The 23971-nt window shown below is 50.2% G+C and overlaps 2 protein-coding genes across 6 annotated transcripts; both read right to left on the bottom strand.

Moving 5' to 3' along the window:
* Positions 1 to 2708: 2708 nt before the first annotated feature.
* Positions 2709 to 6305, bottom strand: PSRC1 (proline and serine rich coiled-coil 1). Of its 5 annotated transcripts, XM_065885258.1 has the most exons (9): positions 6194 to 6280; positions 6079 to 6083; positions 5791 to 5850; positions 5642 to 5699; positions 4760 to 5201; positions 4284 to 4398; positions 3945 to 4193; positions 3528 to 3621; positions 2709 to 3363 (listed from the first exon to the last, which is right to left on the bottom strand). In XM_065885258.1, the coding sequence occupies exons 3-9, from the start codon at positions 5807 to 5809 to the stop codon at positions 3360 to 3362; spliced, it is 981 nt and encodes a 326-aa protein (XP_065741330.1). In that variant the 5' UTR covers positions 5810 to 5850; positions 6079 to 6083; positions 6194 to 6280; the 3' UTR covers positions 2709 to 3359. The 5 variants fall into 5 exon arrangements, with proteins under 5 accessions (XP_065741330.1, XP_065741339.1, XP_065741322.1 ...); XM_065885267.1 differs by lacking the exon at positions 6079 to 6083 and having other exon boundaries at positions 6235 to 6305; XM_065885250.1 differs by lacking the exons at positions 2709 to 3363; positions 6079 to 6083; positions 6194 to 6280 and having other exon boundaries at positions 3524 to 3624; positions 3927 to 4193; positions 5791 to 5809.
* A 37-nt stretch (positions 6306 to 6342) lies between these two features.
* Positions 6343 to 22598, bottom strand: MYBPHL (myosin binding protein H like). The gene is given in 10 exon segments (XM_065890854.1): positions 6343 to 6374; positions 12105 to 12291; positions 12628 to 12764; positions 12866 to 13025; positions 13164 to 13210; positions 13213 to 13297; positions 13493 to 13693; positions 14247 to 14335; positions 22455 to 22568; positions 22571 to 22598. Coding segments are annotated over 10 exon segments (1080 nt in total).
* Positions 22599 to 23971: the final 1373 nt, after the last annotated feature.

A 23971-nucleotide genomic window follows, 5' to 3' on the forward strand; every position in this document is an offset into this window, starting at 1 on the left:
GGCCTCTCCCCTCAGCAATTCCTGCAAAGGGTTAAAAACTTAACTGTTTTTTACTACTGATGACTTGACTTAAAAAAATACAAAGATGCTGGATGCTAACTTGATACTAACCATCTGATTGTACAGTTTGATTGTAACTGTAAATATGGTAGCATTTTGTGCTTTGTTTTTTCAGTTCTCCATGCCACTGAATAAAACTAGTTCTCTGCGGGCTGAGCACTGTCATCCTTTCCTCCTGTGTGGGGCCCTCTCCTTCCAGCGCGGGGAGGCCTGGTCGCTGGAAAACACGAGCAGGCAGGGCCCTGGAAGGGCCATGTCAGGGGACTCAGATATCCTCTCGACACCCCGAGCAGTGTCCCCCAAATAGCCTCAGTACTGAGCCCACGTCCTGGCATTTCCAACGAAGATGTGGCTGTTAGCAGGAAAGTATGCTTCTCACCAGGACAGGAGGGACTTGTACGGCTGGAGAGGCTGCACAGAGCAGGCAGGATTCCAGCCCAGCCCCTTAGGGCTGAGTCCCGTCCTGGGAGCAGAATTCAGGAGGCAGGGAGGGCTGAGAGGCTGGTGGGAATTGAAAGGTGCTCAGTGACTAGGTACATCCTAACTTCATTCCTCTGGGCGGTCCCGTGTTTTTCCCCATCGGAAATGAAGCAACTACTCATACTCTAGCCAGCTGTGTGCTCTGCTACATTACTTCTGTTCCCAAGTTTTGTGTTTTTCGAAGGTCTGTTCAACAAACTAGATAGGGAGTTCACATGGGGGCCATAGAGGGGAGTTGTTAAGAACAGAAACCCCGGAACCAGACTGAGTGACTTAATCTCTCTGAGCCTTAGTTTCCCTGCCTGCAAAATGAGGATGATAATGGTTTGTGACTAACTGAGCTTTTATGAGAATTAAATGAGTTGACATATGTTAGTGCTTAGAACAGTTCACAGTGCATAGTAAGAGACCAAGAAACCCTGGCTTCCTTCCCTGGTGCTACTGGGGAGGGGGGTGAAGATAGAGTGCATAAAGAGAAAAGACAGAAAGCTCGACCCAAACGGAAGGAAGTAAGCAGGTAGTGAGCCAGAAGGGCAGCCGTGGCAGGCAGGCCTCCTCCCCCGCAGATGCTGCCTCCTGAACGTTGCTTAAACAGATCTGCAGTGGGATTGGAGGGGCAGTTAACGAAACCCTAGACTGACTTTGAGGGCGAAAGGCACATGCCTTGCCTTGTCCTTTTCGGCCACCAGGTGGCAATAGCACGCGGGTCTGCTGCTTGTTTTGCCTCTGAGGACCCACCGGGGCCTGGCTCACACGCAGGCCACACGAACATGCCATCTGCTGGCCACACCTAAGCGTGTGTCTGGGCTTGCTTCTGTCAGACACCAGTGCAGGACGCGGTTGGGAGACGCACCTGAGGTCTTCCTGCCCCTGCCAAATGTTCTCCAGAGCCAGACACTCAGTGTCTGTCTCCACACACCCTCCCCCAACTCAATGCTTGGAATCCCAGAGGCTCAGGGAAAGGTGAAAGTGTAGGCAGCTGTCACTGCGATATAGGTGAATGTGTTAAATGAACCTTAAGATCAGCTATAAAAAGAAGAAAGCCACGGGGGGGGGGGGGGTGGGGGGGGGGGGCCTGGCCCAGGAACAGGGGAAGGGCCTTTTAGTGCCTCAGAAGGGGGCCTATGGGCATGTAAACCTGGGGGGGCGGGGCACCAGCTGGAACTCACTCCCTTGGCCCAGTTGCCTGACTTCCTTAAGTCAGGGCCTGGCCTCCAAGGAGGAAAAGTCCTCTCAAAACTCATAAGGAATTGGGCTGGTTCTGGCATTTCCAAGAATCGAAGGCTGTGAGAAAAGGGAGACCCTCAGTTAATCTGTTAAATGAATCTTTTGTCATTCATTTAACAAACACCCCCCCCATCTTGCACTCAAATATTTTTTCAATAAATGAATAGAACTCTCCACCACATACAAATCACAACACTAGGCACTGCAGAGGTGTATAAATCCTGGCGCCAGCCCTGAAGTCTAGTAGGGGTAAGAAGAGGAGAACACCAACAATTCTAAAGACGTAAGGCAGAACATAACAAGGTGTTCAGGCATCTTCTGCCTGAGGCAATCAGCAAACCTGAACACCAGGGTACCCACCCGAGGGCCCCCTCATCCCATAAGTACAGCAGACAAGATGCTGAATTCCTAGGAGTATCCATTCTCTTGCCAGGAAAGGACACCCACGTTTAGAATACAAATAATAATTTACCAAGACCCTGGTTTGATAGCCTCACACACTGTGAATTAAACTCTACTTAGGGCTTCCCTGGTGGCGCAGTGGTTGAGAGTCTGCCTGCCGATGCAGGGGACACAGGTTCGTGCCCGGGTCCGGGAAGATCCCACATGCCGTGGAGTGGCTGGGCCCGTGAGCCATGGCCGCTGAGTCTGCGCATCCATAGCCTGTGCTCCGCAACGGGAGAGGCCACAAGCAGTTAAGAGGCCCACATACCGCAAAAAAATAAGTAAATAAACTCTACTTAAGTTGATCTGGACCTTCTAATAACATATGAAGCCTGGAAATGCCTAGAAAAAGGCAGCCTGTTCCCATCGAATGCCAACAAGGGGGCTAGTCATAGCCTGATTAGCTGGAATCTCAAGGGCCTAAGGCCTATTCAGACCCCTGCCTGGGAAGCCCATCCTGGCTCCCTCATTGGAATTACACAGGAGTTTACTCCAAATTTGTTAGAAATTGGAGCAGGATTTACTTCCACATGTATTCAGAATATAAAAATATACTCATTTTATTTTAGAAAAATGCAGACCAATGGAGTAAGCTTATCATAAACTGGCCTGTTAGGAGTCATAGAATTCACAGGAAACAAGTTCTGGAGACCAGATGCCTGCCTCTGCCTCTCCAAACAGGCCTGAGTCCAGTAGAGGATGTTATTCAGGAGGACTGCTCCTTGGAGAGCACGGAGGTTAGCTACAGAGGCCATTCACATGTAAATGTCCATCGAACCAAAGCCTGGGATGAAAATCAAACTCTGTGGAGCTGGACGCAAGAACGGGGGTGGATGAGGACAAACCACTCTCGAGCATTTCTTATTTTCTGTTTAACTTCACCACTGGGAGGCAACCTCTTTTTCCTATCTTGTTTCAACTGAGAGTTTGATTCCCCTCCAGCTCAACCCGAATCCACCCTATCTCCCACGGTCTCTACTCCTGGGGCACCAGCCATGGTGGCAGCTCTTCCTTCTATCCCTGGGCCAGAATCTGCTGGAGTCAGGCCTGCCACCAAGGAGAGAGCTTGGGAAGCTGAATATAGAGGTGAGTCCAGGCAGTGACTATAGTAGTTTGCTACTGAATTCTTGCTTGCTGTCCTGATCTCTTTACCTAAAGAGACAGAAGAAGGAACTGCTTTAAATTGCCCTTCTTTCACAAGCCCATTTGTCACCAGCTGAGTTCAAGTTCAGGAAGAAATGGGACTCCCTGCCCCTCCAGGCTCCCCTTGTCATCCCCATCAAGGGAGAAAGAGACAGCATCTCAAAGTGTCTTACCTGGTAGGTCCTGGGACTGCAACTTTCCTGGGGGGCTGCAGATTGCTGCGACCAGCACCAGGGATGGGAAGATTTGGTCGCTGAGAAACAGGAACTTGATGGGTGTTAACAAAAGACATGAGTTAGTAGAAGGTTCAAGTGACCTTCTCAAAAAGAAATACTGGATGAAGGCAGAGTGAGTTTGGGATTAGTGCCTTTCTTCCCACCCAAGATAAAAAACATATGGTATTTGAAAATTGAGGCTCAAACTCTGCCCAGGCCCACATTCTCTCCTTAACTCAGCCTTCCCATCTTCAAACAGAGCTGTAATGAGGGTGGAGAAAGTCACTGCTACCAACTCTGGGAGGGTGCGTTCATGCTGGGCAGGGGTAGGTACTCTTCCTCCTGATTTCTTATCCTTATGGCCACTCTTCTCACCTCTGTGCCCTGCGGCACTTGGTCTTGGAAGTCCTTTCCGAGCTGGCAGGGAATCTGGAGGAAGGGCACCTTTGCTGGATGGTACACTCCGGCCGGTGAGTGGCATCCTGCTGGCAGGCCTGGGAATGGCCGACGGAACAGGCAGTCGACTGGAAGGTTTAGCAGCTGCTCCCTGTGGCCGAGACAGGCGCTGAGAGTTGCTGGTAGAAGGCTGTGGAGCCAAGACTGGCCTGACAGAGGTAGGTGGGCCTGGTGGAGAGGAACAGAGGAATTTTAGGGTCAGCTCCGCATCCTCCCTCCTCCCACTCACCCACAGCTTTGCTGCCCAGGTCTTCTCACTTGCTGTTGCTCTCCCACTGGGCCCGGCTTTCCCCCGGACTGGAGGAGTTGATCGGGCAAGAGGAGAAGATGCTGGGCTTTTGGATGCAGGGAACAGATTGCAAGTGGGCGACTCCTGAAGCACAAAGAGAGGGGAAAAAAAGGACAAGAATGGAAAAAGAATCTGTTCTGCTGGCTGATTAAGGGACAGAGGTGGAGAGCTGCCTAGATCCCAGTAAGGAAGAGCAGAAGTTAGCTGCCAACATCATCATCATCATCACCAATGCCATTTATTGAGAGCTGGCTATAAGCATTATAGAGCTCACGCACAGACGCGGTGGTAAGTGCTTTGCTTACGGTACCTCGTTTAATTCCAACAATCCTATGAGGTAGAATTTGACTATCTCTATTTTACCAACAAGGAAACTGCTCTATGCCTGCACTGAGTCAGGCACAGTGTCGGGGGCACACATCTAACCCAAACCCTCTACACTCACCCTCTTCATGCTGGAGGGCCTCTTTCCAGATGTTGCTCGAAGAGCCCTGACTGACACCTTCCTATCACTGCTCCGGAGTCGGGGTGTCAGGCTGCTTGGGGAGGGAGTGCTCCGAGACAAAGAGCTCACAGTGGGCAGCAGGTCTCGGACAGGACTGTCCTTGAGCACAAAGGTCTCCCGCCGAGGGCTGGGCTTCACCCTTCGAGGCCCCGGGCCCTCACCGGTGTTCTCCCGCTCCTGCAGGGCACACTGTTCCAGATGAGCTGCCAGCCGGTTGGCTTCACTGAGGATTTCTTCCAGCTTCTCTGGGCTGAGGGGGCCTAAACTGAGCCTCAGACTCTGGGGGGCAGGGGCCACTGCATTTGGGTCACTTCGATGGGAGAGACCTCGTCGGAGGGGTTTCTCCGGAGTCACCGACACTGCTGTATCTTCTTCCTCTCGACTGAGAAAGAAAACAAATCAGGCACCATGCCCACATGGAAGAGAGCAGGAGACTACAAGGGAGACTGGGCAAAACCCCCACTACAGAGCTAGGAACACAACCCCAAACCCTGATACCCGTGCTGGCTGTGAGATCTAAGTGATGTGACAGCCAGTTCTAGGAGGCCTTCAGCACTTACTGACATTGGGAATTATGCCAGGATGTACATGAAGCAAATCCACTTACCCTTCTTCTTAACACCCTGAAATCTCGTTCCAGCTTATCCCTTCTCCCCTTCCCCAGTAGTGTCATAGGGGGCGAAGTCAACCAGCCACCCAGAAGCCCCAGTGCACCCAACCTTGCTAAATTACCAACCCAGACCTAAGGGCCAATAATTCAGCAGTAAGGTGTTAGAGACAACCATTGTTGGAAGAAGGTAAGTAGGATAAAGAGTCTACTACCTGTCAGATGGTGACAGCCCCCCAAAGTCCAAGGTCTCATCTGCTATAAACTTTACATCTGTAGGGGAGGAAAGAAGGAATGCCAGCCTTTGGTCCCTAACACGGCTCTCAATCACAGGGCCTCATTCTTCCCTGCAGCGTTTCCTTACCTTCTTCTAAATCTTCCATGTTCCAGCCAGCAGGAGCAAAAGTCAGCTTAGACCCCGGAGCTGGAGAGAAAATATACCTTTCCTCAGGTCTCCATCCTGCTCAAGGCCTCCCAGCTAGACTCGGTGCAAGCCAGGGGCTGGGAGTCACGCTGGAGGTAAAGCAGGCGTTCCAGCAGCGGCACCTGCCCCTGTAACTGAGGTACTCTTACCTCCGGAGCAAGTGCCGAAAGATGCTCCCATCCTCCCATCTCCTTCCGCACATTGGCCCCCGCCCCACTGCGACCCGACCTCTTCTCGCTGGGGCGGTCTACGCGCCCCATCCTCTTCCCCGCCACCACCCTCCGGGTTCTTCCTCCCCCCAAGCCACCTTTCTACTCCCCGCGGCACCACGCCCACACCACACCTCCACGCCACCCTCAGTTTTCACTTTCTGACTCGCCTCACCTCCCGCGGATGGTGTTTTCCTCCCACAACCTAGTCCCGGGAACCCGCTCCGAGGGGGCGGGGCTCCTTTCGAATCTCTCAGGCCCCACCCACTCCTACCACACGCGCTCAATGATTGGTGAAGGCCAGCATCCTCCGCCCTTGTGGGGCAGGGCAGTGGAGGGGTTGCCGGCCGGAAGTCCGAAGGTGCGGGCCGAGTGGAAAGGCGTTCCAGGGAAGGCTTCATTTGGAGGGCTGAGGCGAGGAGGCCGCGAGCGCGCTTGCTTGCCCAGGAGACCTTGTTCGGCTTCCCTCCCGGAGCCGAGCCTGCGAGGGGCGGGACCCCGCGGCGACGCGCGAGGGAACGGGCCAATGAGTGAGAGTTTCGCGACCTGCCGTCCCCCCTCTTCTCCGCCCCCTCCTTCTCGTGCGGGGCAGAGCTGAGCTTTGACGCCCCTTGCGGCGGTCGGCCCTAGAGCTAACGCTCTGCCTGAGGAAATTCGTTTTATTGGGCTCACTCGGCTCACTCCATTCGGAAGCGCAGTGTTAGCCTGATCTCTCAGGTGTATTCACGGAAGCAGCTAAACATTTATATTTTAGGTATATTGAGGTTCTCTAAGACGTACATCTGCCATCGGCTTTTTAGGCGAGAACATTCGGAACCTGAGGCATCCAAGGTGTGAAGAAAACTATGGGCTTTTCAGACAAGGAGATTTGGGTTCAGATTCAACCGTGGCTCCTCTGTTGACAAGTATATTGAGTATCTTTGACCTCTCTGAGCTTATGTTTGACCCCTCGCTTATCTAAGAGGATCGTGACCGTCGCAGTCCATGGTTAGGAGGATAGTTATGAACATCAAGTTTTATACCGTGTGCCTTCCTCTAAATTAAAAGCTGTGGTGTAAAAAGCTTAAGCCTACTTATTAGGGATTTTCTTTGTTGTTTCCAAGGGTTGCCTGTGAATAGACTGGGCCACCGGTCTTCTCAGAAATATTCTAAAATTTTTAAGTTAAAAGTCCCGAAAAGAATGGTTGAAGAGCTTTCCCGTAAACAAAGAGCCTGAGCTTTTAGTCTCCAGAGTTTATGACCGTTATTTTGGAGGTTTATAGGCTTTTTGTTTACTTCCTAGTTTTTAGTTGTGAAGTTGAGGTGGTGAGGTTGGCAGGAGTGAGATGTTACAGTAATAAATGCCACAGGGGGCAAAGGAGGCTTGGAATTTAGTGGTGTGATAAGGGAGAGGGTGGGGAGACCCAGAACTTGCAAGCTTGTGTGAGGAAAAGCTGAGAGAAGAGGATTGCCTCTTTTTCCGTAGGTTTCCTGGTGACAGTGGAATTTTAGTTGCTTGCAGTTTTCAAATTCTTTGGAGGTAAGAAAACCAGAGCCAGTAGCTTCTCTCTCTTTAGGCAGGTAGTGGAGATCAGAGGGAAAGAAGCTGTTAATTAACTGCATTCCGTCTTCCCCTAGGAGCAGCCTGAGTAGGGAAGTTCTTCACCCACCTTCAGATAAGTGGAAGAGGCAGTTTTAGCAAGTTGGAAGTTAGTTTCTTCCAAGGAAACTCATCTCCAATTTTCTGTCACCAAATTATGATTTTGAAAGCTGTTGAAGAAAAAAAGCAATGGATCTGCTTTCTCTTCCATCAGAATGACAACAAAGCCAGAAAATATAGATTTCAGGCACAAGAATTCTTCACTCAGCGTAAGGCCACTAATCTGGGAAATAACGTGTCCCCCTCAGCTCAACTCCAAAATGGTATGTATGAATAAGAGTTAAAGATTTTGGGTAAATTATGAAGAAATGAATTAATGAAGAAAGTATACCCCCTCCCAGGCACATGGTAAGCCTTAGTTGAGAAGGTACTTTGAGCATAGTGTTGAGTGCATAAATGATAAACTTAAGGATTCCAGTGCAGTTCTCCTTGAATGCCGGGAAGCCTCTTGGTCACTGTGTACGTGACTGGCTGGCTCGGGACTCTGGCCCCTGCTCCCTGATGGCCCTCTCAACATTCTCAGCCAGCGTTCCGCAAGTGCCTTAGACCCTACAAATGATTTGTGTGACTATTTTCTCAGTTTTCCCAAGGATGCTACATAACTAGTAACATTCTAGATGGATAGGAAGAGGTTAATTTATGACATACAATGAATGCCTTGGGGCATTGGGACTTTCTCATAGAACTCCAGTTGAGAGAGGCTGGGATAGATGCTTGGCCTCAACTGAAAATAGGCCTTTGGTCTGAACAGAAAAGCTCTTCACACTCAGCCAAAACATACCCACTTCCTCCTCAAAACCTTGCCTTGTATTTACTGCCTCCTAGAAAGTTTTTCTATCTTAAACCCATGATTCCAACCCAGACCGAAACAGTAGGGGTCCCTGGGTGAAAGAGATAAGAGGAAATAGGGAAGACTTGAATTCAAACAGACGTGATTCAAATCTTAGAACTTCTACTTTCCAGTTACATAACTTGGAGCAATTTATAAGCTTCAACTCAATCATTTGTAAAATGAAGATTAAAAGAGATAACGCCTGATGCGTAGAAAGCTGTTTCAGTTATGTATTATTGTGCAACAAACCACCCAATATTTAGTGGTTTGAAACTACAGCAACTATTCATCTGCTCATGATTTTACAGCTTGGGCAGAGCTGTGCAAGGACAGCCTGTCTGTACGTGAGGAGTAGGTTGGGTTTGACTAGGGTTGAGGGGTCCAAGGTAGCCACACATGTCTAGGGCTGTGATGCTGGCTGTCAGCTGGGATGCTTGGTTGTCCTCCACGTGGCCTCCCATAATTCAGTAATCTATCCTGAGATGCTTTACATGGGAACTGACTTCCAAAAGCAAAAGCAGAGACTAGTAGACTCTCAACTGGCATAGCATCACCTCCACTACATTCTTTTGGTCAAAGCAGGGCACATGTTCAGCCAAATTCAAGGGGGGAGAAAAAGACTCCAACTCTTGGTGGAAAGAGCACATGACCATTCCAGGATGGGAGGAATTGTTGCTATCTTTTGCAGATTCCATCACAGAGTGCCTTCAGTATCTTATTTGTTATAGAAATGAAAACATGTAAGCAAGAGCACATCACTTTTATTCTTTCCCCAGGGCTTAATGAGACTCTGCACTGGTTTCTTCACTATCTCCCAGCCCTCACATCTTAGTGCTCTGTCTTTAATTAGCTATGTGTGTATCTATGTGTCCTGCTGTCTGTGTCTCTGTGATAGATGTGAATCCTGTTTTCCAACTTATACTGGAAAGCATAGAGAGGAAGAGAGCAGGTCATCTTGAGCATCCCCCTTTGAGCACCTAACACTGTATAGAGTTGTCTTAGACTGTCTAGAGAAAAGGACAGTGTTAGGAACCTCTGTGGAAGAGAATGTAGTTATGGGAAGAGAAAGAGGAGTCTGGGGGCCTGCAGATTCCATACAGTCTGGCTAAAGGATTCCAACTTTCTCCATGGTTTTCTATATAGAAAGGCTCAAACAGATGGACACTTATGCAGCGAGGATCCACACCTTTATTTAGATTAGTCCAAACAGACACTATGCTGGAGCTCCTTAAGAACACAGTCTCTCCACAGGCTTCCTGGAGGCACAGAAAAGAAAGGGTATGTTGTGGCCATAACGGCAAACAGTGAGAGCTCGTCCAGGCTGCTGAGGTGACCTCCTTTCATGGTCCCTGGGTCCTGTGCTCTGAATTCTGTATTTACCCTGCTTCGTTGCTGGCACTGACCAGGAGAAATGGAAAAGGGCACTAAGAGTAACAAGGATAACACCAACACAACATGACATTAACCTTAACCTTAACCTTAATGCAGAGAAGGAATTGAGGGATGGCGAGAGAACTGGCTGTGCAAGCCAGCTGGCAGAGAGAGATCTCCTGAGAAGCTTATACTATTTTTTTTTTTTTTTTTGTACGCGGACCTCTCACTGTTGTGGCCTCTCCCGTTGCGAAGCACAGGATCCGGACGCGCAGGCTCAGGCTCAGCGGCCATAGCTCACAGGCCCGGCCGCTCCGCGGCATGTGGGATCTTCCTGGACCGGGGCATGAACCCGTGTCCCCTGCATTGGCAGGCGGACTCTCAACCACTGTGCCACCAGGGAAGCCCAGAAGCTTGTACTTTTAATGCATCCCTCAAGGTTTTCATTTGCTAAAGATCAGTGAGAGGCTTAAATAAATGGCTTCTGGGATGGAATTAATTCTTGGGTTTCATTGACCAGGAGCTGCAAGTCAGAGGAGATGTTGGGAACCAGTTCTCTTTAATTCTCTCATGAGCTTCCTTTTCATCAGTTTGTATACAACATTTCTGCTGTGAGTGATTTAGAGTCTGAAGGAGTTATCAAATTCTAAATGATGGTCTGAGTTGCCCTTTGCCAGTAACGTGCTGCTTGGGACCACATTCCCCACATGTCCAATTATTGTTGACATGTAATGATAACAGTGGTTTTCTTCTCTTGGAAGGGAAGGAATCCAAAATCTTCAAAGTAAAAAGGAAGCAAACTCATCTGGTTTTCACCATGCTTAAGATACTGAGGTAGAAACACTTAATTGGTAGGAACACCTTCCTCTCTCTTTTTCTGCCATGTGGTGGTGGTGGTGACCTCGGCCATCCTCCACTCCTGATTGTTTTCCTTGACACCTTTTCTTACAGCACCTGCTCACTCCCTCCCACAAAACCCCCTTACAATTAGGTAGATGCTGTCACTCTTCTTCAGAGGGCCGCTAGGTTTAATTCCTGTCATCAACTTGAGGAGTACAGATACATAGAGGATGTGACAAAAGTAGACCTCATCTATGGTAAATTCCCTCCACAGGGATGATAGTATTCACTTACAAGAAAAAAAGTGGTTAAAAGAAAAGTGGTTGCCAGTGAGTGTATGGTTGAAAGGCTCAGGGATATATATCTGTCTCAGACTCAGCAACACTAGCCATAAACATGAAATACTCCATTCAGATCCCCTGTACCTCTCCTTACCTTCCTCAGAGTTGCCCATGTCTGCTTAGCGTGCCTCAATTAGGAGCTGCAAAATTCAGACATCTCTCTGTGTTGACATCTCTCCGTTTTAACATCTCAGCAATCTCTGGGAAACCTTTCAGAGCATCAAGAAGGGATATACTTCCAGGTTTGGGGGGAGTCCATGGTGCTAATTAGGAGGCTATGCGGAGGGAAGAATAGGACATGTAATGGCCCATTCATTCCTGAGTCATGCTGCACATGCTCAGAAAGTGCCCACTGTGTACCAGAAACTGGGCTGGACACTGGGGGACAAGGTGAATAAGATGGTCCCTGCCCTCACGGTGCTCACAGTTTATGGGGAAACAGATCAGTAAATAGATAATTATAAAACAATATTCTAAATGCAATGATGGCAATCTGAGCAAGGGGACAGGAATGGATAAATGAATTAATACTTTAAAAGCGGTAGAGAGGATGTGCAATATTCCCATTTAACCAACTAGAGACGAAAGTCCTCTGGTTTGTTTAAAAGCCCAATAAAAAGCTACAGCTTTCCTGGATTGAGTCAGATTGTATAGTTTAATGAAAAATGATCTGGGTAAGGTCCAGCAGACTTGGCCTCTTTTCCACCATAGTGCCAACTCCTCAATTAACCAGCACTGGAAATCGCAGGTAAACTGATCAATCACCTCCCTGTGCTTTAGGTTTCTCCTTTGCAGAGTGGAAATAGTGATTCTTCCTATATTACAGAATTATGATGGAGAGAAATGAGGAGTGGATGATAAAAATGGCTCCTAAAATACATCCTGATGATGACAGTGATGAGAAGGCCTGAAGGGGAAGCAACCCGAGCCCTTCTCCATCTAGGCTTGCGTCTCTGCCCTGGACTTTCCCACCTGTGGAGAGAGGAGGTGATTGCACCCTAAGGTGCGAGTTCTGCCCTTACCTTTCACATCCACCCGACAGTCTACTGACGCCTCCCCCAGGGGGTTAATGGCCTTGCAGGTGTAGATGCCCCCGTCAAAGGGGCCAGGCTTGTGGATTTCTAGGGAGCAGATTCCCAGGTGAGTGAGGGCTCTGTACTTGGGGTTGCCTTGGATATTCATCTTGTTCTTTAGCCAGATGATCTTTGGCTGGAAGATAAAGATGAGGGGGGTGAGTTAGGAGCAGCCAACAGGACTCCAGCCCCCCTGCCAGAGAGACAGCTTTGAATCTCGTGCCCAATTGCCAGCAGGTCATTAAGTGACATCTTCATATATGAGGAACAAACACTAAAAGCAAAACTGGAAACATTATCCACATCAGCCTGTCTTGGACACCAGTGCCCTGAGTGTTCCTACGTAATGTGCTGTGGAACAGGCAGATGATGGTGACGGGAGCAAATGTTTTGGTTAGAATGTTCTTCGACACAGCTAAGGTTAGAGCAGAAGCAGAAAGCAGCACAGCCACCCACAGACCTCCTTGCTCACCTTGGGGGAGGCATGGATGCAGCAGAAGAGCTGGGTGTCGTAGCCAATGGCTGTAGTGCAGTCTGCCAGAGGCTGGGTGAACTTCGGGGCTTCTGAGAAATCTCACTGGACAAACCCCTCGGTCTTGTAAACAATAGCTGAGGGGACCAAGAAGGGCCTTGTTGTAGTGCCTGAGAGCCCCATCCGTCTTCAACTCTTTCTCCTTAACTCTTCCCAGCTCCAAGTCTCAGTGCTTTACCTGCTTTCTGGATGTGGGCCGGGTCGGCAGTGACAGAGGCTGTCTGGCTGAGCCCACACTGGTTCTCAGCAAAGACTCGAAATGCATAGGAGTTGCCGACGATGAGGTCGGAGACTGTGCGGCTGGTGCGGTGATAGCGCTCCAGCACCATGAGCCACAGCTGTGGGGCCCTGGAAGATGCCCGGAATGAGACCCCTGTTTTGGCAACTCACTCCACCCCAGCCTACTGCGTGGAACTACCAGAGTCCCATTCCAGAATGTGCTGTTCCTCCCTCCCTCCACCCCAGCTGGGCCTCACCCCAGATTTGGTGTCAGCCTTTTGCACCGCATATCCCAGGAGTGCGTTCCCGTGTCTTGGGGCAGAGTCCACTCCAGGGTAGCGCTGGAGCCCCAGACATCCACCAACTTGATACTCTGAGGAGAGCCTGGCCTCTTTGAAAGGGCCAAGCATGGCACGCCTCACACGCCAGGACATTACCAGGAGGGGCCCCTCCGCTTCTGCTCAGCCACCCCTCCCTTCACCCACCACTGCGTCCCACAGCCCCGCTTCCCCGGCTCTCTGTGCTGATTCCTCTTCAGGCTGGGGTGGGAGCCCCCAAGGACCATGTCGTCTCCCATTCCCCCCACTGTACCGATCACCAGGGTGTCAGTGGTGGCGGTGGCCTCCAGCCCGCCCAGCTGCACATGGAGCTGGTAGTGACCCAAGTCAGCACACTGGGCCTCTCGGATGAAGAGGTTGGAGTCCCGCTCCCCATTCCGCATGCTCACATGACTGGCGTCCAAGGCACAGCCGTCATGCGTGCGCATGGCTTGAGGTTGGGGTTTGCCCTGAGAAATGGGGAGAGGGCTGTGAGCTGCCCCGAGAGGCCTTTTGCCCCTCCCGGCTGCAACAGGGGTCAGATCCACCAGGTCCACGTGGTGACTTGACTCGCAGCTGCAAATTCCTTGAGTGAGAGGTTGGTGGACTGTCCCAGCGGACTTCCATCTCTCAGCAACAGCCTCAGGATCATGGGAAAGGGGGATGGCTTTGAGTCTCCCCGCCTCTGAGAGTCTAGGTCATGGACACTCAGGGCAGCTGCGACTAAAATTAGCTGCCCAAACTCCTGAGAGCCCTCCAAACTGAGAGCTCCCAGACCCCTGCTGACTGAAGGGCATGGATTAGCCTTACATCATCACCTGGGCATGCCCAACCTGACCTGACCCCAACACCCCGCAGGAGTGCTGATGGAAGGGCTGTTTGGCCTCACACTTTGTGACATGCCCCTTCCATTCAAGGCTAGGATGACTGTCCCACTGCTAGCAGGACTCTTGTTTTTTGTTTCCAAATCAAAACCCTGGCCTGGCTCCAGTCATGGACCCAACGTGGGGCTGTCATGATCACCTGGAACGGGATTAGTAGATTCAGAGTGTCTCCAACCTTCCGGACGTAGGTCTGCCTCTGGGCCTGAGGTAGCCAGATCTTGGGGTGCTCTGAGGGATGGAAAGAGAGAGAACGGGGTGGTGAGCCACCCTGGGGGGAAGAGGAGAGTTTAGAGGAAGTAGAAGTGGATGCTGCATCTAGCTGTGCTCCATGGCCAGGTGACCCAGGCAACACTCAGCAAATTAAGCCCTCTCTCGGGGAATGGGAAGATAGCTCCCATTGTCTCACTGGGATTTAGGGATAAGCAACCAGCTGTGGGATCCTGTAGAGAGAGTTAGTCTCAGCAGAAAGAGCACTGAAGCACGAGCCTGACACCTACTTCTTTTAATTGGTAACTCTCCACCATCGACTTTTCATCAACTGAGATTTCTTTTTTGTTTATGCACAGACCAGTCCAGTCTGAGTGGTCTGTCTTTCCACTCCTTTTCTACATTTGTCCTCAACAACACTCCTTTTTTCAAGGCCACTTTCAATGTCAATCCTGACCCCCAAGTGTCCGCCCCGCTCCCCAGTTTGGTGCCAGACCCCGAGGAGAAAGCTTTATATTCTGCAGGCAGAGTCAACACCCTGGCCCCACCAGGACAGCACTGATGTCACTGCAGAGGGAGCTGGCGTCTGGTCCCTTCTCTGCAGGGCTGCCCTGTTCAGGGGCCTGCACAGTGTCTTCCAGTCTGTGGAGGATCACTTTGTACAGTCAGAATCTGGGAAAGATTAGGTCCACTGCTTACTCCCCCTTGATCTTCCAGGCGTGTTCCAGTGAGAAGAGAGATTAGATTATGTTTATTGGCTTCCAGGATGAAGACAGGAGATGCTCAGGAAAGTGCTGAGTGTAAGTTTGGGGAATGACCAGGTGTAAGTTCCTCTCAGGATGCCTCCGGCAGCCTTGGCTGAGGAAGTGCAAACATCCCACCTGGGTTCCTTTCGGCTCCTAGCTGAAATCTACTCCATTTTCCAGGCTTCTGGTGCTACTGCTTCCTCCTTTCTCAGGCAGAGACAGTCCCCCGCTGCTGTAGTCTTACAGGGAGTGTGACAGTCTCAGTCCCCACCAACTCCCCAGCCTCCCCGCTCCTTCATTCCTATCAGTTGGAAGAACTCCACCCCAGCACACAACTGTGGCAAACAGCTTGATAGCGGATTCCAAACTTTTTGATAACACACATTTCCCTGTAAATACATCCCTGAACATTCACCCCAATGTATGTATGTTTACTTACAAATTGAACTGTTTAAAATGTACATTACATAATGCAGAATTTGAATGGTGAAATTGAAAATAAAATAAACGAAGGATCTACAAAGCTCTTCCTACACCTCAGTTTGTAGATCGTTGTTTAGAGACCAGGAACTTCCGTAGTCCGCCCTGATTAGCATCTTGAGATAACTTGGGCTTTGTGGATGAAGATAGAAATATTCAGTGCATGCTGTCCATATTACTTGCCTAGTTTCCTTTTTCACCGTGTGGCTTACGTTTTAACCTGGGTTGTGCTGTCTTAGGCTGCGCCTCACCCCTCTACCCTGATAGAAGTGGGAACTGTGTGGTACAGGGCCTCCAGTGCTCTAAGCGCTGTCCTGCCCGTACAGTGCAGGGCCTGAGGCCTCAGCAAGGACTCAGCTCGGAGCCCAGGCAGCTGAATGACCCTGCTCGGCTGCCCTCTGTTCGACTTTGGCAGTTTGGGTGGAGGCGGGGCATGAAGAACAGAAGAAGTGTTGTGTGATGTGTTCCTTTCCTGTGGCCATCTTGGCAAGCGACCAAGGAGTTGAGAACAGGCGGATATGACTTCAGGGTTTTCTGCAAAAAGAGGGCGGCAATTGAAAAGGAGGGTCAAAACCTCATCTTGTTGGGCTTGGTTCCCCACTGCTGAGTGGGGACCTAACCCTTCACGCTTGCCGGGGAGAGGGCTGGGGAGAAGCCGGCTCTGCTGTCCCTTGCGCTGCCTACAGAACCTCTGAGTTAGGAAGGACCTTGGTGAGCACCCAGAGCAAGGAGAAGACTGGAAGGAAAGGGCTGGGAGAGAGAGACAGCTTTGCTGTTGACCTCACAGCCAGTTGTGAAGTCGTGCTGGCACCATCTAGGAACGTGTGTCTGAAGGACCTGTTCTCTGAGCATGACAGCATGTCTGTCCACTTACCTGCCCTTCAGTGTCCACCTGGGACTGGGCACCACAGTCAGGGCTCCTGCAGTGATCTTGCCCCTGGAGGGAAGAGGCCAAGAAGGGAAGGCAGGGGGCCACACTCAAGGATTAAAAAGGCTGATGTGAGGACAGGAACCCAGGCTGTCACGCCTGGAAGAGGTGCCAGTTGAGCCCTGCTCTGCTTACACCTCAGGTAGGAAGGGGGCTTCTACAGGTAGGTGCATGCTGAGGTATATAGTATTTGTTCCCACTTAGTCTTTCCTAGAAAAGTATCTTGGAAAAGGTTAGCATTGTTTCACTTGAACTAAGGAGAAAAATGAAAGAAATAAGTTTATGTGGAACGTAAGCTAAGATGGGGGAATTAGGAGGAGGATGAGCAGAATGGCCCTGAGATCCCGAGGGGATGCCAGCAGGGGGCAGAGACAGAGGAGAAAGGCTGACAGCCAGGATGGTGGATTCTTCCTCCCTGGAGGGCTCCCGGGCCAGTTCTTTGCTTAGAAGTGGGATTCCCTGACAAGATGGTGAATCAGTAGGGGACAAACTGAGGTTACTATTTAGAATGTTCTAAGTCTGAGGACTAGTAGGCTAGGATTCTGCTCTCAGCAGTCTCCCAGCCCCAGTGGGAGGGCAGAGGATGGGCTTAAGGCTAAAGCCGCTGACAAACTATGGGAGGTGACAGTGTGTGACAGCTCCAGGTGCCTGGGCTGCAGCAAGCTCTTCCCCAGCGCACCCCAGGCCTTGAATCTGCCCAGCAAACAAGAGCAATCTGACCCCTTGCTAAGAGTGTTAATAGGAGGGCTCATCTGGGACATCTCTTTTCACACATCCACAGTCAAGCGAGGTGTTAATTGTACTGACCTTGGAGAAACATGGCTTTCCCTGACGCCCAAGGTCTTTCTCCTCCTCATATGCCAGAAGGGATGTGAACCAAAGGCTACAGCCCTAAAGCAGAACCTCGGGTTTCTAAGACCAGGTCTGAGACAGCTGCAGTTTGTCTATGAGATTTTCTCCCTTCATAGAGTCTCAGGTAAAAGACATTTTGAAAAGTCCTTTGAGAGCCCTTGGCTTCTGAGCTGTGTTGCTCTCAGCACTGAATTTCTCTCAGACAGAATACTGTCTTAAAAAGGAGTGGAGAGGAAACTACTTAAAGTCCAGAGATCTCGACTTCTCTTGATTAGAAAACCCTTCCTAATTCTACCGAATTTCATCCTGCTGAGGTTTATGCCCATTTCCTTATTCTCTGCTCATGGGAAATAATTGTTCCCATCCTCTCATAACTTGGTTTCACATGGCTAAAGACTTTCTGCCAGCGATTCTCTAAGGACTGTGTAGTTCAGATTGATGGTATTAATTATGGCCCAGAGAATGAAGGAACAAGATAGACACACTGAAAGAGTGGAGGAGTGTGTGCGTGTGTGAGTGTGCAAGACTGTGAGTTCGTGAGCATGTGTACACACACATGCACAGGCCTGTGTGAGTGAACGGTTACCAAAAGAGGGCAAATGCACAAGGCAAGCTATGGCTCCCAAAAACCCCCAGAGATTTCCAGGGATCCAAAAAATACCAGCATTTCTTACAGAAACATTAGCAGATGCATAGGGTGTGGACTTGACCTTATCAGAAACTTGTCTGGAGGAGTGTGGTGGGAAAGAAGTGTGGTGACTTCAAAAAAATAAACCTAAAAACCTTGTGAAGGACAAGAGTGTCACTTCCTTGAAGGCTATGAAACTGAGATCAGAAAAAATAAAAGGACATATAAATGGGCAATACTTCTCTGTATGAGAAGACTCCATCACCCTCTCCCCTTGTGGCAGTCTCCCCCTCATGCTGATGACGGTAGCCCTGGCGCAGTGTCACTTTCTCCAACATTTCTCCAGTCATGATTCCTGCTCATTTCAACACCCAGACTTCCAGTCCCTGCAGGGCCGCTCCCAGCCTTGCCTGCCACTCCTCCAATGAGTTTATCCTCCCCTGCTTCAGCCCATGGTTCCTTTGGTCATTGTCTAGACCAATAACTATAGCCACTATAGAATCTGAATTTCAAGCGTCCCACTCTCTCAGCACCACCTCCATGACAGGGATGGCTAATTGCTCACAACAATTTGTACATATTATCTCTTCCATAGTATAGGGATCTCTGAGAAGGAGCTGCCCCACTTGCTGTATGACAGTGAGACTAGTTCTTGCCAGTGAAATGTGAGTGGAAGTGATGAGAATCACTTCTGAGTCGAGGCTTTTAATGAATGAGTTTTCTATTTCCCGTCTGCTAGCTGCATGCAGGTGATCACGGGGCCCTAAGGCATGGCGGAGCCACAAGATGGAAGAGGCCCGGGTCCCTGAATTAGTGCTGGAGAACTATCTGCTGAGTAGGAACGCTTGCTTTTAGTTGTTTTGCTAGTAAGGAATAAACATCTATTGTATTTGAGCCTTAAATTCTGAGGTCGCATAACCTAATGAACAGTCTCTATCCCTTCAGCTCCCTCCCTCTAAAGCTCCGCCAGCAGTGATCCTTCAGCCCACTGAGACCTCTGATCCATTATCTTCCCACCCCTTCACTCTCTATCACCCCTCCATGTTATCACTTTCTTTCCCACCCAAATTAGATTCCATGGTCATCGTTAGACTCACTCCCTTGCATACCCACTCAAAGCCCTAATCCTTTTCCACTTCCTAGCAATACCCAGCCCCAGTTAAATACACCCCCTCAGTGTCTGCATCCACACAGCCAAACATGACTGGGGAAAAATATTACAAAACTATGCTGACTTTAAATTGATGGCCATTGCCTCCAAATGGACCCTGGCAGATCTGCCAGACTTCCCTAATTCACTCAATCTCCTGTTCTCCTGGGTGACTGTTGTACACCCTCTTCTAAAACTTCCATACCTTCTCCTGAATCCTTATTCTCAGTTGACAATCTTGCTAGTGTCTAAAGCCTGCCTATAGCCTATTCTTAACTCAGCAGCCAGAAAAGTCTTAAAACCTACACCTGATCATGCCAGATCTCACCTAAAACCCTGCGCTGGCTGCCCATCTGTCTCAGGGTTGAACCAGTGTTCACAATGGTCCTGCTACCTCTTTGACCCCAAACCTGCTATTCTCTCCCTCACTCTGCTACAGCCACAGTGGCCCCAATCCATAATGCACACTCCTGCCTCAGGGCCTTTGCACTTACTGTTCTGTCTGTGGAAAACCTTCACTCTCAATATCTGCATGCATTGTTCTCTGGCCTCCTTTAAGTTGCTGCTCAGATGACCTTTTTAACAAGACTTTCACTGAATATCCTGCTTGAAACAGCAAGTACACTTCCCACCCCAGCACTTTATACCCTCCTCTTTCTCTGCTTTACTTTTCAGCATAGCAGTTATCACTTTCTGATATTTTATTTGCCTATTTATTATCTATCTCCTTACATAGAATGTAATCTCCACAAGGGAAGTTATTTTTGCCTATTTTGTGCATTTTTGTAACACTGCCTGGCACATAATGGACACAAAGTAAATATTTTTAGAAGGAAGAAAGAGGATAAGAAGGGACAGTGGGAGGGTGGGAGGGAGGAAGGAAGGATGGTCACTTCAAGGCTAGGGATTCAGCTTCCCAAGCCTGGAAGACACAGAACAGTCCAGACTGAAAGAGGACACAGGGTCAGTTGGAAGCAATCGAGCTGAGATCAGCAGACGGGCCCTCCTACTGGGTCTCAGAGTCCCATCTTCTCCGTGTCAGGGTGCAGTCTGTCCCATATCTCTCACTCTTTCGAAAGCTCTCCTCTGGCCCCTGCCCAGCGTTGCCTCCAGGACACAGTGCCTCTGTGCAGTGCTGAGAGTGACAGAGGATGGTTTCCCAATGCCAAACACCTACTTCTGCTTCTTTAGCCATGGAGCAGTCTTTCTTGACTAAAAGCTCAGTGTCGGCCAGTTGCAGTTCATTTTAATGTCACAAACATTTTGACGCCTGCTCTCTTTCATGTGTACTCACATGCTAGCCACTGTGCCCTTCTATGTCCCATAGAGCTCCCCATAAGGAAGAGGGGGCATTAAGAGGAAGGAAAAGTCCTTGGTGCTCACAGGGAACTTGGGGGCCATCTAGTCCAGCACCATAGCACCCCCCTGAAGACCTCTGGCTAGGCTTCAGTGATGCTATGAACTCCCTGAACTTTGTTGAGTATTTTTCTTGGAGCAAGAATCCACAGCTTTCATCAGATTTTCCTAGGGATCCATATCCACCAAAGGGTTAAGAACTCTGATTTAGTTCAACCTCTCAATTTACAGATGAGAAAATAGAAGCCCAGAGGGGTAGATTGACTTGCCTTGGGTCACAGGACAGAGCTAGGGTTTGAACTCACGTCTTCTTTTCCCAACCGGATAACAGATGCAAACACTTTGCACAATGTCACAAGGAGTCCTTGCTGCTAGTGACCTCTGGCATGTAGGTGGGTTGAGTCGCTGGGTGCTGGTGGCCCTGAGGCCACACACAAGATCAGGGCCCTTAAGGCCACACCTGGGGGCTGTGGCCAGGGGCTGTCAGGAGGGAGGAGTGTGGGAGGGATGAGCACCCTCCCCCAGGGTTTTGTGGAGACCAGTGGTCAGAGAGTCAGCAGTCCTGGCTCTCATTCTCCCTCTGCCTGTGACTTATTCCCTGGGCCTTTGGGGGAAGAAACTGATTTTCTGCCTCAAGACCATTCCAGCCTAGTATGTTCCCAATAACTTCTGCTCTCTTTACCTGTTTTTCAGTGGGGCAAACTCGGTCGGCTCTCTGCCTCTGACATACAAATAGCTTCTGAAGACCCAGCATCTTCCATCAGGATGATAAGAGGCAGCAAACTTTCCCTCCACAGCCCTATTTGCAGGGAGAATTCAGTCTTTATCCCTGACTTGGAAATAATTTATTATCTATTCATATCTTTGTTTGGCCTCTTCCAAGGCACTCTGGATTATCTCAACAATCCTTTCGACTACCTTACCAGGTCGATACTATTACTCACCATTTTACAGAGAGGAAATTGAAACTGAGAAGTCAATTGACTTGGCCAAGGTCACGGAGCTGCTGGAGGTGGCCCTGGGAATTGAATCTAGATGCTGTCTTCTTTTCTTACCTCTCCTTACCCAGGGATTCCACGGTGTCTCGTTTGTGGTCTTTGCATCCTCTGCACTCAAGGCTCCAAGGGGCCAGAAGTGGGGACTTTGCGCAGGGAACTGTCTTAAATGTTTCGTGCAGCCCCTGTAGTTGCTTCCGCCGATTACCTCGCAGGAGAGGGGAAGAGCCAGGCTCCCGTCTTCCACTTCTGTCGGCTGAGCCAGGTGCAGTGGGAGCCACCCAGGGTAAATGTCACAGAGCTGTTAGCTACAAAGGCCTCAGCCAGGGGCAGTCTGGGGGGTGGGCAGCAGGGCTGCTGGCAGGGAACTCTGGGGCTGGAAGGGGCACCCACCACCTCCTAGTTCAAAAATGCCTTTATGCTGAGAGGCTCACAGAGACCACAGAGAGGGAGCCAAATTCTTCTTCCGGACGGTCTCTGCTTCCGTGGAGCTCAGGCTCAAAGAGGCTAGGGTTTCCCGTGGGAGCCAGTGGAGATATTGGGGTAGGTGGAGGACCCACGGCTCTACCAAGGGCGAGGCGGAGCGTCACATACTGTTCACCACTTAGCCTCCCGGTGGCTCTAAGCTTTTTGTTTCTTTCTTCTCCAAATCCAGATGGACACCATCTCACCCCTCATTCCCTTCCTGACTGGCGTTGGTATATCAGGTCCCTGTGACAGACATATTTTAAAGGTAAAAATAAAAACCTATCATTATTAGTCACTGTAAATTGCCACAAACATCATTCACTGACTTTTCGGGTAAAAAGCAAAGACCCAGCAGAGACATTTGAGCAGCAAGCTAGAATCCACCAAGGAAGGGGGTGGGGGCTCCAATGGATGCTCCCCCATCCTAAGTACCAATCCCATGAAACCATTTAGATCTGCAAAACCTATGGAGGTGCAGTCAGGGCGGTAGCGCATCCTCCCAACTCCCACCGCTCACTCCCCATCCCCATGGATCACCTTCTGTGGGGGGCAGGAGCTGGGGAATGGGGCTGATGGCCCCCCACCGAGGTGAAGCCTGGGCTCCATCAGCATCGGCTAGGCTGGCTTCTTTCACCTTCAGCGTGGATCCAAGCCCACCTCCAGAGCTGTGGCTGCCTCCATGCTGGGCCACCCCAAGGCTGGGCTCCAGAGGAAGATTTTCACTGTTGGTGGCGAGGGAGGGGCTGAGCACCTGCTCTCCAGCCCGGCCTCCCCAGGCTCCCAGCCACAGGGTTATGTAACAGGGCTGGCCTGTTCCCACCCAGCTACTCCCAGACGGCTGAAGCAGGGGCTAGGGGAAGAGCGGGGAGCAGACTGCAGCCCAGAAGAGCTGAAGGAGGAGGACCCGGTAGTCCTGTTATCTTGGGAGAGAGAACCGACACCTCTCTTACAGCACCAGAGAGGGAGGAGAGCGCTTGAGCTTCAAACAGCCCCTCCCCACCCAGACCATCCGAATGGGGCCTCTGGCTTCTGGCAGGATTGGGTGACATATCGGCTCCTGACCTCCAGCTCATCCAAGGGTGTCCAGGTCCAAGGAAGGGGCCCCAGGATTAGCTGATTCACAGGCACACCTTTAGGTGGTCTCTCCCTCTCTGCTCCCACATTCGCTGAGTTGTAAAGTCTCGCCAGCTCGGCCTTTATGGGGGCGGCCCCATCCTCTCCACTCCCCCCGTGGCAGTGCAGGGCAGGGTCTGCACCCTGGAGCCAGACCCCCCCCCCCCCACCCCGGCTCACTTTGGCTCCATCACCAATTGGCTGTGTGACTTGTAACCACACATCACAGCCTCTCTCAGGTCTGTTTCCTCATCTGTGACGTGGAGATAACAGCCATAGGGCTTCTGTGAGGGTTCAAAGGGGTAATCTGGGCAAAGTGCTTAGCAGAGGTAGCCGACTAAGTGCTCGATAGATGTAAGCTATTTTTAGGTTGGGTCAGCACTTGTCCCTTTCAAAGCTCCCTTGCCTATGAGATAAAGTACAAATTAAGTGAGAGGCAGCAGTGATGGAGGGGAGAGCCAGGAGCATAAGGTTAGAGGACTTGAGTGTGACTCTGGGCTCTACTACTCACTCATTTGCTAGGTGACCCTGGGAAAATCACTTACTCTGAACCTCAGGTCCCTGGTCCATGAAACAAGGGATGATGATGCCACAACTGTGTTGAAGATAAAATGGTACAAGTATATGAAAGTGGCCAGAGCACAGTAGGTGTTACATACCAATGGTCCTATGTGATTTCTAGGCTCACCAGACCATCATTTATATGTTCCATGCACTCCATCCAATCAATCTGGTTTCCTATTATACTCTACTTTCTCATCTCCAGAAGCTGGCATCCCCTCTGTGAATATATATATATATATTTTTTTTTTTTTCTTTAAGTAGACTTAAAGAGCAGTTTTAGGTTCACAGCAAAGTTGAGTGGAAAGTAGAGTTCCCACATTCCCCCCTTCCCCTCCTCTCCTTTATTTTTTATGGAAACAAATGAGTATGGTTGAATG

Source organism: Phocoena phocoena, chromosome 1, assembly GCF_963924675.1.
Source record: "Phocoena phocoena chromosome 1, mPhoPho1.1, whole genome shotgun sequence".
In the NCBI taxonomy this organism is placed as follows: domain Eukaryota; kingdom Metazoa; phylum Chordata; class Mammalia; order Artiodactyla; family Phocoenidae; genus Phocoena; species Phocoena phocoena.